At 40.8% G+C, this 17,697-nt stretch overlaps 1 protein-coding gene across 4 annotated transcripts in view; it reads right to left on the bottom strand.

Moving 5' to 3' along the window:
• Positions 1-549: 549 nt before the first annotated feature.
• Positions 550-17,697, bottom strand: part of MAPK14 (mitogen-activated protein kinase 14) — a 75,960-nt gene continuing 58,812 nt past the window's right edge. For 2 of the 4 annotated variants that reach the window (XM_025418568.3, XM_035697347.2), the window contains exons 9-12: positions 14,300-14,379; positions 7,821-7,899; positions 4,401-4,574; positions 550-3,385 (exon numbers count right to left, since the gene is read on the bottom strand). In XM_025418568.3, coding sequence (XP_025274353.1) covers positions 3,318-3,385; positions 4,401-4,574; positions 7,821-7,899; positions 14,300-14,379 — 401 coding nt within the window. In that variant the 3' untranslated portion in view covers positions 550-3,317. Of the gene's footprint in view, positions 3,386-4,400; positions 4,575-7,820; positions 7,900-10,226; positions 10,307-14,299; positions 14,380-17,697 lie in introns of those variants that run through there. The other 2 variants (XM_025418569.3, XM_025418570.3) reach the window with 2 other exon arrangements.

Genomic DNA, 17,697 nt, shown 5'->3' with positions numbered 1-17,697 from the left:
TATCTTAGGGGTGCCTGTGTGGCTCGGTCGGATAAGTGTCTACCTTTGGCTCAGGTCATGATCTCAGGGTCCTGGGATCAAGCCCTGTGTTGGGTTCCCTACTCGGTAGGGAGTCTGCTTCTCCCTCTCCCTCTGCATCTCCCCACCGTTCATGGTCTCTGTCAAATACATAAAATCTTTAGGGATGCCTGGGTGGCTCAGTGGTTGAGCCTTTGGCTCAGGGTGTGATCCCGGAGTCTAGGGATCGAGTCCCACATTGGGTTCCCCAAAGGGAGCCTGCTGCTCCCTCTGTCTGTGTCTCTGCCCCTCTCTTTGTGTCTCTCATAAACAAATAAAATCTTTAAAATAAGTAAATAAAATCTTAAAAAACAAAACTTCATTTTACACAAGGAAACTGAAGTCCCGGGCCAGGAGTCGGCAAACTTTTCCTGTAAAAGGCCAGAGAGTGCAATAGATTAGATTTTGTAAGCCACATGGTCTCTGCTGCAACTATTTAACTTTGTCACTAGCACAAAAGCAGCCATAGACAATACATAAACAAACGTGTGGTTGTGTTCCCATAAAACTTTATTTATAGACATTGAAATCTGAATTTTACATTATTTTTCACATGCTACAAAAATACTGTTCTTTTGATTTCAACCATTTAAAAATGTAAAAACCATTTTTAGCAGGCTATACAAAAACAGATGGTAGACGGGATCTGGCTCGTGGGCCATAGTTTGCTGACCCCTGCCCCAGGCCACTCTGACATCCAAGTGTCGTGATACTTTGCAAGCTATGTTTATGCCTTACTTGCTATTTACTCTACCCATCTACATCAAAGACTCAGATCTGCTTCACCATAAAGTGTACAATTAAAGAGCTCTGTTAAAAGTGTTTTCTAAATTTCAGGAGCAATATTAAGGTCTACCAGAAAACATATGCCAGGCCACAATTGAAAAAATGCCATATTGTGCACTAAGTAAAAAACAACCAACATAAAAATATAATAAATTTGAGAAACTCACTAAATTTGAAAAATAGGCTTTATTTTAACCAGTGGTATTGTATGACATCCTATATGGCATAACTGATTACAGCCAAGTTCATGAATACAAATAAAATAGCAATTTCCCTCATTCTCTCTTTTGCTAGTTCTGTTCAGAGAAATCAGGAGATGGGAGCACAATGCTCAGAAACCAAGGAGCTCTTCCATGGGCTCCAGCTGAGTCCAGGCTCCAAGAGCATTCAGCCTCCTAACGCATATACAATCACATGTGCAAAGACCTTTATGAAAAAATATTCAGAGCAGTATTTCTGTAGGAAATCATACTAGCATTTACAACCAAACATGGCTGATGAAATTCATCTTGCTGTGGATGGTGAGGATTTGAACTGCATATAAAGGAGATGAAGCTTTTACGTTCATTTTCCTTTAAAGAGGGGTAGGATCCCGGGTGAGGTGCAATCACCATCAGCCTGCCTCCTCCCTTCTTGCTCCAGCTGGCTCAGGGGTCCCACCCTGTCTCCAGAATTCAGGTACCACTGAGCTGTGATAGAGAAATGGATACGCCTTGTCCCAAATACAAGATTCTATCACACAGCCAATAGTAGAAGCGGCTTCACACTTGCTTATTTCACAGGGGGTTTAACACATGGGCCCTTTTGTAGCACAAGACACCTGAAATTCAGAAAATTATGAAAACAATTCTTCTTCACCCCTGAGGATATTTCATCTTTATAAAGTTGAGAATACAAAATATCAGAATAATTTGCCCTTTCTCCCCATCAAAAGGAATCACATTCTCAAAGGACTCCTGCAATATACAAAATTCTGAAACAAAATTTATTTCTCCCTGAACCAAGACCAAGAAGTCAATGTTAAGCTGCCAAGAAGACCCTCTTCCAAAGAAGAGTGGAAAAGACACCTCATTACTTTTTTTAATAACCATGTTTAGACAAAGATAGCAAAAGGAGTTTCTGGCCTCATGAGCAATTTTTATTGTTCACTTTGATTTTAAGCATTTCTTAGCATTAGCTACTGGGAGTGAAGAGAACAATTGTTTTCCAAAGTCTGAAATATTCCCGAGAAAAGCCCTGATCTTTCCCATGATGGCTCCCCAAAAATAGTTTGTCGAAAACCAGATGGCAAGAATGAAAATGCTATACACTCATCTGTTCCATTTCTTCATAGTTTTCACATCAAAAGCACCTAGAGTATCAATTGTGTTCAACACAAAATAGCACTGGGGCTGGAGAGAGGATGAGGTCACCTTCCCGTGGCATCAGCCGAGGTGACATGGGCTCTGAACTACCCAAGAAGTCTTCACTGGCAAACCTGCCTGGCACCAGGGCCTCCCAAAGAGAACAGACAAGCAGCTGTGCATGCTCAAATAGCAAGACATGCAAAACACATCGTCACTCTGCTGGGAATAAAGAGCACACAGAAAGTACAATGACAGCAAGAACCGGCTTCTGCCTGCTGGGGCTAATACACAAGAAACCTCTGCACTGTAGGTGGGGGGCGAGCAGAGAAATAGCAACCCCTGGGGTGTGGGGGGGGTGAAGAGAAGCACACACATGCATGCGCACACATGCACACACAATGCCTCCAGGGCTCCCTGGTTACTTCAGGTTCATGAGCAGCCTTCCAACAACCTGACTACTTGCCTGGCTCGGCACTTGGTCTGCTGTGCTGTCTCACCTATCTACACTTTCTTCTCTCCTCTTAAGGCACAAGCATATTTACAGTTTCGGACACACCTGCAGAGTTCTGAGAATCGTACTAAACAAGTCAGTCACAGACTAGTGCACAGAAGCCAGTTGGTCCTTCTTGGCTGCGAGCGATGCTGAGGGACAGCTTCTGAAACAGCCAGAAAGTGTGAGCCATCTCTGTGCTGCTACAGGATGTAGGCGACTCTCCCCCCTCCCACCCCAAGCCAGGGCCATGGGAGAGGCCAAAAGGGCAAAAGCATGACTGGGATCTGGGCCATTTAATATTTTTTACTTTGCATTTAACAAACCCTAACAAGATGGCAGCTCTTGCCTGCCTGAGCTGACTCTCACAAAGAGCAAACAGAGGCTGCCACAGGGCTTCTGTAATTCCATGTAAAGTCACTGTGATCAGAGTTTGCTCATATTCTCTTACCCTCCCACACAGACAGACACATGCACAGGAGCGCGCACACACACACACACACACACACACACACAAACCCCTTCCACCATGGAGGAAATCTTTGCAACAAGAGGCACTTGAATGATATTTGGAGAGTTCCCATGAAAAGGCCTTCCCCTCACAGTGAAGTGGGATCAACAAAACAGAAACCAGGTGCTCAGGACTCCATCTCTTCTTGGTCAAGGGGTGGCGGCACAAAGCTGACGACTTCATCGTAGGTCAGGCCTAAAAATCAGGAGAGAGAAAAGTCGGATGTGAGAGTTGAGACTATTCTTGTAGGTGGACATTCTTAACTTTGAAGCTCAAGATCCTTCCCTCCTGTCCAGGCCAGTGATTGGATGGACGACTTCAAATAACCACTTCATTGCTTACATGTTATAACCTAAAGGAACATGTGATTACATAGAAGTTCAAGGATACACAAAAAGAACTATTTTTACTTATTTGTTTCATTCCACCGTGCCTCCTCTTTTAAGCTCTCTGGAGAAGATTCTCAAGAATAGCAGAGCACTTCTACAAGCTACGGAATAGATAATTTTGCCTTTGGGATCTACCTGGAGTTCTGAATGTGTTTTTATGGAAAGAATTTGAAGTTGGGATATAGAGGAGACATAGGTTTCATTTCTGGCTGTGTCCCTAAGTAGGTCCAAGGTAACAGACAAGATGCAGACTATCGATTATAAAACTATAGGGGCACCTGGACGGCTCAGTGGTTGAGCGTCTGCCTTTGGCTCAGGTTGTGATCCCGGGGTCCTGGGATCAAGTCCCACCTTGGGCTCCCTGCAGGGAGCCTGCTTCTCCCTCTGCCTTTGTCTCTGCCTTTCTGTGTCTCTCATGAATAAATAAATAAAATCTTCTTAAAAATTATAAAACTATAATTCTAGAGTTTTATCAATCGTAAAACTACAAAAATACCTTATTCCCTACTTCTCTCAGACAGATGTTGTAAACGCAGATTCTGAGAACCTTGAAGCTCTATACAGATGTAAGGGGGGGGGTTGCACAAAATCAGACCAGACACAAGCACCTCAAAGGTCCAGAGAGTGTCATCATCTACAACAGACAGTTTCCATCAGAAGAACATATCCATCCTGCATCAGACACACTAGTTACAAGTTTTAACAAATTGATTATAACCAGAAATTTTATTTTCCCACAGCTTTTGGTTAGTGGCTCACCTAAGAAACATTTTAAAATCTAAGTTCCCACACTTGATGTTAATCCTGCTCTTATGACTTACTTTTCCATTCATCTATAAGGAGGTCCCTGCTTTCAAAGGACTGATCGTAAGGATCAGCCACTGGTTCATCATCTGGATCATGGTACTGAGCAAAGTAGGCATGTGCGAGGGCTTGGGCTGCTGTAATTCTCTTGTCTGAGTCCAATACAAGCATCTTCTCCAGCAAGTCGACAGCTATCAGCCCCACAGATTAGAAGGAAAAAAAAAAGTTTTTAACACGTCACCAAAAAAATCAGGCCTTATTAAGCAAATACACAGTATTGAGTCTTCATACGGAACAAAGAATTCTCCCCCCATGTGTCTGCTCTAAGAAACATGATCTCTTTTCTTCTTTATGTGTATGTATGTCTAGGGATGTGTTTTGTATTAAGAATACGTTACTAAAGAACAAGTTTTAAAAATAACCGAGACTCTGTATGAACAAACTTTTGTAGAATGTCAGTGTCAAACAGCTAAGACTGTACTCAAACTGTGTCAAAAGGAAAACTTATAACCAAACTAATCTAGAAAAGGTAAGCAGGGATTTTTTGATTTTTCACTTTTTTGTCTCCCTGTGCTGTTTATTTACTAACATAAGGCAATGAATATTCATCAAACAGATCTTCCAACAATGAACAAACTGAGGGTTTTACATGGGTGTGTGGGTGAGACACGGTATTTGGATAAAAGAAATATAAAATTTTCACTATGACAAATTTCAATATACAAAACAATAGTATAGTGATTACTCATACGCCTACCACCCATATCCAACAATTAACATTATTTCTTTTTTTACCTATTTGGAGCTTTTGCTGGACCATTTTAAAATAAAATGATAGACATGACACTTTACCTCTAAATATTTCAGCATAAATACATCTTTCTATATAATCACAAAACCATTATATATGACAAATAATTCTGAAATATCATCTAAAAATCCAGTTTATGTTAAAACTTCTCCAGTTATCCCAAAGTTGTCTTTTACACCTGGTTTGTTCAAACTGGGATCCAATTAAGAACCACACATTACATCTGACTGAGGTTCCTAGGGTGAAAAGAACCATGTCCTGATAACCAATACCTTGATGAGGAATAAGGTCAGGGGTAAGGAAAAGGTTCCTCTAAGATCTTGACAGATACAAACACACACTATATCAAAGGTCAATTCAACTTTTAATTAGTGTTTTGAGAATAATAGTCGAACATGAAGTCAGTGACTGACAAAATGCAGCTGTCATTATTTACATCATCGGTGTGTTCCTGCTCAGTTAATATGCTGGGCACAAGTTCGTGGTCAGTAACACCATGTTCTGTCTGCAAGAAGAGACTCTTTGTATGACGTCACTATTTGGCAATGAGCTATCAGGCATGTTTAGATTCTGAGAACTGCCGTGCTGAGCACCAGATGGCCCAAAGCCTCCATTCAACTCATTGGCAGTCTGTATTGCTAAGTGGTATCCAGTTCTTTTGAATGTTTAAATGTCATGATTCCAGAGAAGGATGGATGTGACCTAAATAAGCTGTGGGGACACACACATACTCCCCGCCCCCTTATCTCCCTTCTCTAGAAAAATGAGTTAACAAATCTCTTGGAGTTGGCTAATAGGAAGTCAAACAGTGAGCACTGCCAGGTCTGAAACATGAACTGATAGGATGAAAATACATTCAAAACAGAATGACAGACAAGAAAACTACCAGCATCCAGCATAATTTCCCAACATCCTAGAGTATTTATGACTTGAATAGAGCTTCTCACCGATCCTTGAACTTGATAATATAACTCAAATAAATCCTACAGAGCCAAGGGGAGCAGATCGGGGCAGATGCAAACCTGAACCAATGGCATAGAATTCTGTGTATAGCCCTGACGAGTTTGTGGGCTCATTTTTGGATGGGAGAGTAGCCCTGCTGAGAACTCACATACTTACAATCTCCAAGGCTGACACAGACTCACCCAGAACTGCCCAACATTTCGAAGAATGTAAGCATCTCTGCTATTGTAAAAATTATCACAGGAACACTGAAATCACTCTCAACGAGCACTGTGGACAAAGTACTTAAAAAGGGGAAACCACTTAGCCTTCATTACAACTTCTGAAAAGGGTGTCATGACTATCAGCTCTCAAAGGGCAAAACAACCTGAAGTACAGCTGCTGGGACCAAGCAGAGGGATGATTTTTTTTAACATGCCAACATAACACAATCTTCAGGAAAGTGAGAAGGTTGCTTTTCCCTGTCTGCTGTTAAATGGCACTGTCCACTGCACAATCCTTGATTCAGGGAGGTAGGGTCTCAGGCAGTGCCACTTTTAGGAGCCAACCAAAGCACATAATAACGCCAACTTCAAGGAAGAAATCAACTTTCATTTTAGCCAAGGCAGTACATATCCTGCAGCTACCACTGTTACTTCCCTCTGCAAAGGATCCTGGAAGTGATGGTGGCAGGAAGGAATGTGGAGCCATTCCTTAAAGTCTGAGGTGGCAAATTATCTCCACAAAGAAGACAGAATGGGGGTGGGGGAGGCGGGGGGGGGCAGGGAGGGGCATATAGAAGAAGAGAAGAAAGGAAAAGTGCACAAGGATAGCAGGACCTGTAGCACTGGGAAGCTACAGGCAGTGCAGGGCAGTCTGCAGGGAGCTCCTGGGGGTCCTCTAAACACCTATCTGTGCTTCAGCTGTTTTCACCCTTGGTTTGGGACACCACACAATGGGGATCCCTGGGTGGCGCAGCGGTTTAGCGCCTGCCTTTGGCCCAGGGCGCGATCCTGGAGACCCGGGATCGAATCCCACGTCGGGCTCCCGGTGCATGGAGCCTGCTTCTCCCTCTGCCTGTGTCTCTGCCTCTCTCTCTCTCTCTGTGACTATCATAAATAAATAAAAATTAAAAAAAAAAAAAAAAAAGGACACCACACAATGGCAGCAGTTGCGAAGTCATAGGCTTTCCTCTGTACCTCCTTCTTCCTGCACCTCTCATCTCTCCTCTCAACATCCCCACTATTTGCTGTCCTGTCTTCACCGTACAAGCCCTTCCTCCTACCACATTCTACATCATATAAACATATAAGCATATCATGTGATTAAAAAACCTAACAACACAAACATGGATAACAAATGGCCTGGGTGCCTGGGTGGCTTAGTTTGTTAGGTGTCTGGTCTTCGCCTCAGGTCATGATCCTGGGGTCCTGGGATTGAGCCCTGCATCAGGGCTCCCTCCTCAGTGAGGAGCCTCCTTCTCTCTCTGCCCCTCCCCCCGCTTGTGTTCTCTCTGTAAAATAAAATTCCCTCCCCAAAAAACCCAAACAGCATTACTTACCACCTTTCAGGATTTAATTAATGGTACCCTGTTTAATCAAAAGGGGGAAAAACTCTCCTTTAAATCCTTAATTTATGTCATTAACAATTCAATATTCATGAGGTAAGGATATGATCAACTTACCCAAGGGATTGGCACCAATAAATACATTTGCAAAGTTCATTTTCGGCATCTGGGTCAAAGACTGAATGTAGTTTCTTGCCTGTAAAAATAAGAGGTTTTCAAAATGGCTTTGTTCAGTAATGTTACTGCTCCCAGAGAGTCTCGATCCTGCCAAAGAACAAGTGTTAACTGACAAAGTGTGCTAGCTTCAATGTTTACGACTGTCTTTGATAGTCAGTTAAAGATTTCTCTTACTGCCATCCCAACGCCCTTATATATGTGATCAGCACCTTTGTTTATTCCAGTTATCTCTCACAGTTCCATTTCCAGTGAAGGAGAATGCTAAGCAACTAAGTCCCCTTTTATTAGCTTTCTAATCAAAGGATCACAAGTAAAATAAAAAAGGAGGCCAAGATATCTAAGAAGCTCTCCTTTCTGAGATAGCCTTTCTAGAAACCTATAATTAGCATAGGGATATGTACTCCTAAAGTTGAGGACCAGTAGTCCTCTGATGGTGCTGATCTCAGTACGTACTCCTAGTTCATAAAAAGGGCATCAGTGTTAAACCTTGCTAACAAAGTAATGTTGGTAACAAGGAAGTAAACATAAGCTTACTGTATTATTCTAAAAGTCCTGAACACATTTTAAAAATACTAAAGCAACTTAGAGAAATGAAGAAGAGTGGATTATAAGTTACATGGCCTACACAGAAATCTTTCCCCTACCACTTAGATGCTACATCTTCTTTCATAAGTCTCAACTGACATATCGGTGACCTCTTCTGCAAAATATTAGTATTAGATATTAGTATTTGGCTTGCCTTTATCATACAGTTATTGTGATATTCAAATTAGATAAAACTCATGAAAGAGCTTTAAACTAAAATTCTGACACAAACAACATTTATATTACCAATATAGTTTTAGAAGTTTGGTCCCTATGGTGGAACGGGCTTGAATCTTGACTTTATCACTTTGGGCAAGTTACTTATTCTCTTTAAGGCTTGAGTTCCTTTTCTATAAAAAGAGATTAACAATGTCTACCACACAAGGATTGGAGATAACAAACCAGTACTTCCTTAGCACAGTACTTGGTGCAGAGTGAGAGCTCAACAAACATTAGCTGTTCTCCCTGTTGCCTTTAGAAAGTTTGCTCTCATTCTCTAAGGGTGTTTCAACTTCACAATTTCCAAACTCCACTGGAAGGAACTCTCGGTGCCAGATACTTTTAAGGACTGATAGCTCTATGAAGGCAAACCAAAAACTGATCTTGAGATTAATCATGTAAATACAAATGTAACTCATAAATGTGTGCTTTAGATATTAGGTATTAAGCTGTGTCTGTGACTTTCCCAGTTTCAAAAAAATAAATCCCACTCTCAGTCCATCTGAGAAGATGAGATAAAACTTCCTTAAAATTGCTATTTTAATACAGCTCAACAGTAAAGGTGTGTGTGTGTGTGTGTGTGTGTGTCTGTGTATTTCCACACACAAGCTTAGAAAAAGTTCTGGTTACTAGGGCAACTTCACCTTCTTAGTCATTGTACGTGGACCAAGTAGAAGAGGTCCACTTTGCAAAGCTGTTGGGAATCTTTCCAATTTGAAAAGAGAGTTCCAGGAATTGAATATCCATATGTCTGTAATCCCTTCCTACTTGAGGATGAAGGGAAGACAGAGGTAAGAGAGACCTGTCTTATGCAGAGAACAGTCATCCCTCTAATAAGATACATAAAGGTAAATTTTAAAACTACCTGCATATAACTGAAATAGAAACACTGCTGCTGCAAAGGGCCTCTGTGATGCCAACCTGGCTCCCAAAAACATTAAAGACATCTTAGAAAGAAGTGCCTCAACCATCTCTGATAATAAAACTAACATTAAAGATTAAGTAGTAAGAATGGTAAAGAAGACACCTAACCCTATAGAAGTGTTCATATTTATTCCATGTTATTTGTATATTTCCTTTTAAATATAGTACTTATCAGTGTTGGATATTTTATAGATTTGGTTTTTAACTTAAGGGAAGAATCTTCTTTTGGTCATTATAAAAAACTAATGAATAGGAAAGCATCCTAATGGCCCTCAGTTAAATACACTTCCAGGCTACAGTCATCAGATGCTAACATACCCTAACTAGGAAAACATAATGGCTTCTCGAGCACTAAATTTATAAAACCCAAATATAAAAGTAACATCATTTTCTATTTACAAGCCTATAAATTATATTCTCAACCCATAGGATTGGATGACATTTTATCCCAAATGTCAGCATCCTGCCATAGCACATACGCACTCATCACCTTAGTAGCCCCTCAAGGCACATGCAAGCACTCAGTGATATTAAAAACTGTGTTGGTTATACAGTGGCAATAAAATGAGAATGTGGCCTTCTGAATTGGCTATTCCTATACAGTCTGTTTGTTCTCACCTCATGGCTTGGCATCCTGTTAATGAGATAAGCAGGGGGGGTCCCCGTCAGACGCATAATCTGCTGAAGCTGGTTAATATCTTAGATGCCTAGTCAAGGGCATTGTTAAACATACAGTGCAAAAAAATAACTTTCAACTCAAGTTCTCAAGAAGGCCAAAAAAGCCACCCCAAATGAACAAAAAATCAATTTCCCACCCGTCCCATCCATCCCAGGCCAGAGCCCAAGGCTGCATGTGAACGCACGCTTCTATGGAATGGCATGAGAATTATTAGGCATGCAGCCAGGAACTGGCCATGCAGATAAGAAAAATTACTTCTCTTTTATTTTAGCATCATCTTTAACATGAAATATTTTAGGCTCCCTGGAAAGGGACTGCCCCTTGATCCAGGATGCCAGCCGGAGAATGGTTTTCAAATATTGATGGCCAAAACCTGTTTGCTTTGGGGAGGGGGAGGGGGTAAATGGAGATGATTCAGAAAATTTTGATTCAGCTTTGGACAAAACAAAATTTTCAATATATCCATTCAAGGAAGTGGTTAAATTTTCGTGGCACAGGTTCTGGTAACTCTCCAAGGCACCACCCCTCCAAATGTAAAACATTGGTGGGTGTGCGAGCTGATAAGCAATGCCAAGTTTCAAAGACATTAGTAGTGGTACATTTATAAAACATGCCAAACACACAATGGTGATGAAGAAAGAGGACACACAGGGCAAAGTTAGAAGCTAATGGCAAAGACAAAATAGAAGTCACAGGCTGCTGATGGTATTGTAGCATGCCACAGTGATTTCTTCCACAAGTTTCTAACAGGTGAATAGGCTGACTTCACTTAGTAAACAGCTGGGAAGAAGTCTGCAAAATGCTCTGCAATGATCTGACAAGGACGAAACTAGTAGGTCTTCCATATGCACAAGCACACATGGAAGTGGCATGTCAAACTTCTCTTTTCTTGCTGCCCCATCAACTTTAACACAAGTCCCCCTCCTCCAAAATGTTACATGAACTGTTAGTTTATCACATGTTCCTATTAAAGGAGTAGTGATGGGATTTTTAAAAATCAATTGCAATTCAATAAAAATCTGTCTCTATTCTTTCTTTGTAAACTATTAATTCCCCCATCCCCACCCCTGGTTATAGCAGCATCTTCAATGAGCACCCTGGTCAAGCAATTACACTTCTTTGTGGCTTCCTTCACTAATTTTTCACATTACCTCATCCTCAGAACTCAAATTCCCTAGTGGTCAGGGGACTGCAAATATATAAGGAGAGAGCTGGAATATGTGCTGCATCCTGCCTTTCATACTCCTTATGCCCAAGGACAGAGGCCAGCAAATTTAAAAGGTGGCATGAAGCCCTTTTAACATTCTCTCAACAAAGTTTAGATTTGCCTTTAAACAAATGACATACCAACAGTACTTTGCATGTGAAGAAATACAATAAAAATGGCTCATTAAGTAAACTAGGAATAGTAGAATACCAATTGGGTTTTAAAATCTTTGAATCTTGCCACCTCTTCTTTCTTATGAACAATACTTGGCCTGTGCAATTTCTACTTTTGTCTCCTTTAGTCAAATGCATTATTATATCCCCTTCCTGTCAGGAGGTTAGCAAGAATATATTTCTAGGGAAAAATGGGAGTCAGTGAAAGGGCTTTTGGTTTCTTTATATGACTTTTTGTTCTTTCACTGATTACTATAGGTACTGGGTCACTAAGCAAAACACTCCTCTCTCCTTAGCTGCCATGGGCCATTTATCCCCTTTCTTACAGCACATCCCAACTTGTTCTCAATCAGCCCATCCATTATTGCATTATCTTACAATGTCCTAATACCTGTTGACTGGATTTCTACATAAATGATGGCATCTGTATGTTAACTAACTAATTTAAATAAAGACTTGAAAAAATTATGGCATCACCATCTTACTACTTTGCAGGAGTAATGAAAATAGCTATTGGCTTTCTTTTATTACATTCCTTCACTAATGAATTTTTCCTTCAATTTTTAAAATTCTTAAAACAATTTTACTCACCTGGCTTTGTTATTTACACACCATGCGTCCCACACACATCATGTGCTTTTAAGATAAACTGATACTTGGGGCATTATTACTAATGTCAAATTAATCTTGTCTACCCCTTTGAATGTTTAAAACCTTTTAATCCATTCATCATAACCATGTAGGGGGAAAAAAAAGCCTCTCTTATTCCCATACTCAACACACTATTATTGGAGTACATTCTGCATTCTGGTAGATAATTTTATTATGCCCAACTCTAGAGCTGTTTAAATGTATGATGTGCCCTATTTCACATAAGATAAAGACATCTCATTATTAGGTTGGGCACTTGATTTTGTTTCTTTCTTAACAATAAATGATGGATTAATAATAGGTAAATATGATATTACCCATGCTTTTTCTTTTAAAAATCTTGTGACTAGCTACACATATCTATAGGGCAGATTAGGGACTGAGAAAGAGCTGCTAGTGACCATTCCCAGACAGAGAATGAATTTACTATCTTAGTCTCATTAGTACTATTGGTAAATAAACTGAACTTTCTCCCACCCCCACTCCCTTGCCCCCATGTCTTCTCTATTACCAGTCTTTCTAAGTACATGCATTTAAAACAAGAAAGCACCATTTCTTATCTTCTTTGATTCACTCTATCCAGCTTCCCCACTCCTTTGTGTTGGCACAGTGGTCAGTCACTTTGACAAATGACTTTCAAAATAGTGTGCAATTGCATGAGATTAAAGTTTAAAGATGAGGTTATCAAAAAATAAAAAATAAAAAAATAAAGATGATGTTATCAGAACATCTGAGATCTATGCTCAGCTCTGCCAAGTGACTCAGTGCATGACTCAGGCAAGTCACAGCTTTTCTGTGCTTTTCCTTCTTCATCTTAAATAAATAAATGAAACAAAATAATAGAGCCAGCACAGTATCTTACATCTCTCAGAGTGGAAATTCATAAATACACTGGACTTTGTGGTCTGTTAGTAGAATGTACCAGAAACATACCAGATGACAATATTCTTTATTTTGTAAGAGAGATGATGCACCATTCAAACTCACCTGCTCAAGCCTGCCTCAAGCCACCCAGCATTCCTTCCAGTTGGGCAAAGGGACCCCTTTAGTCAGAATGCTGGGAGGAGAATTCAGGAAGGCACACTTGGAGCTTGGCTCCACAGTTCTTTTTCCCTTTTAGTCAACTGCCTGGCAGCAGACAGAGGAGAAAAGGGAGAAAGGCTGAGCTTTCATGATTTCTCTCTTGCCTCTGGCCCCAGAAAATGACCAACAGCAGGAAATTGAAGCCAAAGTAAGCCAGAGTCACATTCCCATGGCTTCTCTCTAAATCCCTGCTTAGAGGCAGGAAAGCATTAGCGCCAAAGCTTTTTCTCAGGTTATTGACTTGTAATTACAAAGGGAGGCTGTGGGAGGAAGGATTTACAAGTCTACTCCAGAGGATGTGAGTTACCAGGACTGGTCTGGAAACAGGGTGGAGAGGTGCCCTTGTTGGGAACAGACAACTTATACAAGATATGCGAGTTGTCTATTCTAAAGCAGTAAAAGGCAGTAACTTCTGGAAAAGGGCAGTAGTGTGAACACAATGCACACTTCATTCTTATAGTGAAGCTACACTAATATGTGGTAAAGCTCACGCTCTGAGAACAAACACTAACCAAAACATAAAAAGAGCTTAAATGCATGTAAACTTCTGAGAAAGATGATGTCAGGGCTTGATAACGTAGACAAATTTTCTTTAATTTCATGGAATGAGTTACAATCTCAAATCATGGATACTACTGCCCAATACAAGCTCTCATGATCTAAGTACATACTCCAACAGAGAATAAAACACACTCATGCACGGGGGCAGATGAGTGCATTTACACACAGACATACAGACAGACACACACACACACACACACACACCCCTCATCCTGAAAGTCAGCACAAAAGGGCACACATGCTTACAAACATACTCAGGGCAAAGTACAGACTGATGGAAGGCAAGTGGCAGAGGCTCCCAAAAGGGCAGATAATTACAATCAAAGCATCAACTCACAGACTCTGAGGAGATTTTCTTCAAAAGATCAGCCCCTGGGGTTCCAACGAGTCTTAAAATGAGCTTCAACTGATCAATATCTAATGGTGGACTATAAAGGAAAATGTTGGGACAAAATAAAAATAAAAAACAAACAACAACAAACAAAACAAAACAAACAAAATACCCCAATAACAAAAATTAAAAACCCCAAACCAAGCCAGAATGGTGAATTCATCTGGATCAAGGCTTCTGCACGACGGTCACTTCAAGTAGAACATGCTCCTCCTGTACAAAGACTCAGAACACTGCCACACACATCACCGATTTATATTCATTTTGTGTATCTGTCAACGTCACTTATCAGTAAAGCAAAGTGACATTAGCTGGGTACTTAGCTGCTAAAGACAGCCCGTGAAAACACAAAAGCTTCACTCTGTCCACACCCACCTCTTCACCTTCCACCAAAGCATGAGTAGCCAGTTAAGCGAAGAGCACTGGTAAGCAGAGTGCTACAGACACAAAAAAAGCAGCAAAGCATAGGAGCTAGAGCTAGCTGTGACCACCTGTGAATATTCCCGAAGGCTTAACCCAAGGGACTTGTAATACGACAGGGGCCTTCAAGCCTCTGCCTGGATGCAGGCTGTGGCAGGCGCACAAGAGTGATGAGTGACAGTCGACCAGCAGAGGGCCCCACTCCCTCACCGCATCCACATGTTCTTCAGGAGCGCCATAGTGTAGCAGAATGCCAGAGGTTACCATTTCACAAAAGCAATGACAAACCTCACACACCCCAGAGGCTCTGAACAATAGGCTACAATGTCCAAACCTTAATTCTGGTAGCCAACTCTTCCATGCACACTCAGAATGTATGCGCATGTGTTAACCAGAAGACAAAAACTTTTCAGTTGTTCTTACTGCCTCTAGCCTTGCTTTAAAAAAGGAAGTTAAAAGGGGAGAGGAAAAAAAATCATATAAAATAGCTTTTAATATTCTCTACGAAAGTGTGAATAGTTTATCTGTGTCTACACTGACATTGGGGGGATGAAGGAGGGGAGGATGACCGTCTTCTGATGCTAATACGTGAAAAACCTGACAAATCCCGTCAGGTTTTTCACATATTAGGTCCTTCTCAACTTCAGGTCTCAGCTTAAACTCACTTCCTCAGAGAGGCTGCCCCCAACATAAAGAAGCCCCCTCTTCCCTGTATTCTCTACCTCAGCACAATGCTTGCAAACATTAAAGTGCTTATCACAATCTAGAATTATTTTGTTTGCTTCCCGTCTGTCACCTCTGCTGACCTGTGGCTCTATGAGAGCAGGAGCCACCCTGACTGTGCCACCTATTCCCAGCACCTAGCCTGCCATCTGCTCCATGGTGGGCTCTCAGAATATTTGAGGGGTAGGGAGAGCAGGATGGAAAGGAGGACAGAAGAAAATATTTCTGCCTATGATTACACATATGAAGGTAATATGGTGTAACTTAAAAATAATGGCCTCTGCAAACCATAGTTGCCCAAGTTACAGGAATTACTTATGCAATAACACTGGCATCTTGCCCTGTTCTTTTTTTTTTTTTTTTTTTTCTCCTCCAGATATGAAATTGGCTTAAATGAAGAAAATTCTAGATAGGAGTCAGCAAAGACCAGCCTGCTGCCTGTTTTGAAAATAAAGGTTTGCTGGAACACAGCCATGCCTGTTAGTTTATGTACAGCTTTCGTTTTATGTACAGCAGAACTGAGTGAGTACTTACAACAGAAACCATACGATCCCCAAACCCTAGAATATTTGTTATCTGGCTCTTTAAGTAAAGGTTTGCTCAACCCCATTCCAGACCTAAACAACTTGTGTTCCATAGAAAACAAGGATAAATTACAAACAAGTCCACTCATACAAATTGCTTCTAAATTAAGAATTAGTAGAAAATTTTGTCATCTGCAAATGGCAAAAATCAATGTATTCTGGAAATTAAAATTTCAATACTGATTCTCAGTTCAAAATGCTGACAAGAAAAAAATCTAAAGTATGCATTAATGGGGACAGAGTGGGGAGGGCGGATGATTACTGTCTTGCTCTAAAATTAACTATACAACAGTAGAATTTGTAGAGCATCCCCCTTTGCTCATGTAAAATGATTCAGTTTACAAGTGTTACTTCCCCTCACACTCTTCCAGAACAAATTCAAGTGGGTAGCTACCCCACCTCACAAAGCATATCATATATGGAAACCAACTAAACTACTTCAACTCTCAAGCAGGTAGTTTTACAATATATGTATCAAAACTACTCTCTATAAATAAAGCTGTTGAGATTGGTACTGTCCTTTAAGAGACTTCTGACTACAAAAAGGAGTCAAGTTGTATAGTCTCTCCACGGACGGCAGCAGACTCTGGGCTGAGTTGCTTAACTGCCCTAACTTCACTTTAACATACCTGAAGACTGTGCCACCCCCACTGGCCACAGTGGCTCACTACAGCCATGAGTGGGGGATCCCGTGTGCCTCTCTCCTGCTTTTGCAGGTACGAATCAATCACAGGCCTGATGTATAAAGCCCCAACTCCTCAGCCCCTCATGGCCCTCTCTGGTTTGGCATCAAGCTTCTTTCCTGACTCTGCCTCAAACTATTACTCCTTAATGTACTCAATGCTTCAATGCATGCCAAATCTTTTAGGCACTGTAAAGCTTCTAGCTTTTCATTTATCCAAGTCAAACAGAAATGCCCTCTACTCTCCCCTCCTACCAAGCTTGTTCTTTTTTTTTTTTTTTTTTTTTCAGAGTCCTACTCAAACCATGAATCTTAGGCTCAAATTAATCTCTACTTCTTCTCAATAACTTAGTTATACCTGTTATAGCGTTATTATCACTGTCTTATTCTATAATCAGAGAGTAGACATTTGTTCCAGTAACTCCTGTAACTTACTTTCCACTGATTATGATCATTCTGTTTTTGGCGATAGCTGCTCCTATCTCTAGCACCTTCCACGGAGTAGTCTGATAAATGTTGGTTGGCTTAAAAAGACTTGCTGTAATATGCTTTTAAACTCAGCTCTATCCCCTCTGCCTTGCTCTCAAAACCAAAATGAACATACTCTATGGGAAGTCTCAATACAAAAAAGTTAAGAAAAGTCGTTTCATTTAATATCAGGCCTAACAAAGTTCTCAAACACTCCATCTGAAGCATTTACACCATAGAGAGTATAAAAATATAGTGCCAAGAGTGTGTAAGGGCCATGGACAAAGAGAGTTGGTACAGCACAGTAGCCAATACTTAGGAGATTAGTAAACACACAATGCAAAATAAAAACCTACTTAGTAGCTAAAAGCACTTGCATAAAAGAAGTCAAAGCATGCAGACCTCAGAAGAAATCACCATAGGTTCTCCAACAACTGGCAAATCCATAGAAATACAGGTCAGTCTTC

Source organism: Canis lupus, chromosome 12 (assembly GCF_003254725.2).
Source record: "Canis lupus dingo isolate Sandy chromosome 12, ASM325472v2, whole genome shotgun sequence".
NCBI lineage: Eukaryota > Metazoa > Chordata > Mammalia > Carnivora > Canidae > Canis > Canis lupus.
Note: the sequence above shows the minus strand (reverse complement) of the source record. Positions and strands in the feature narration are given on the sequence as shown.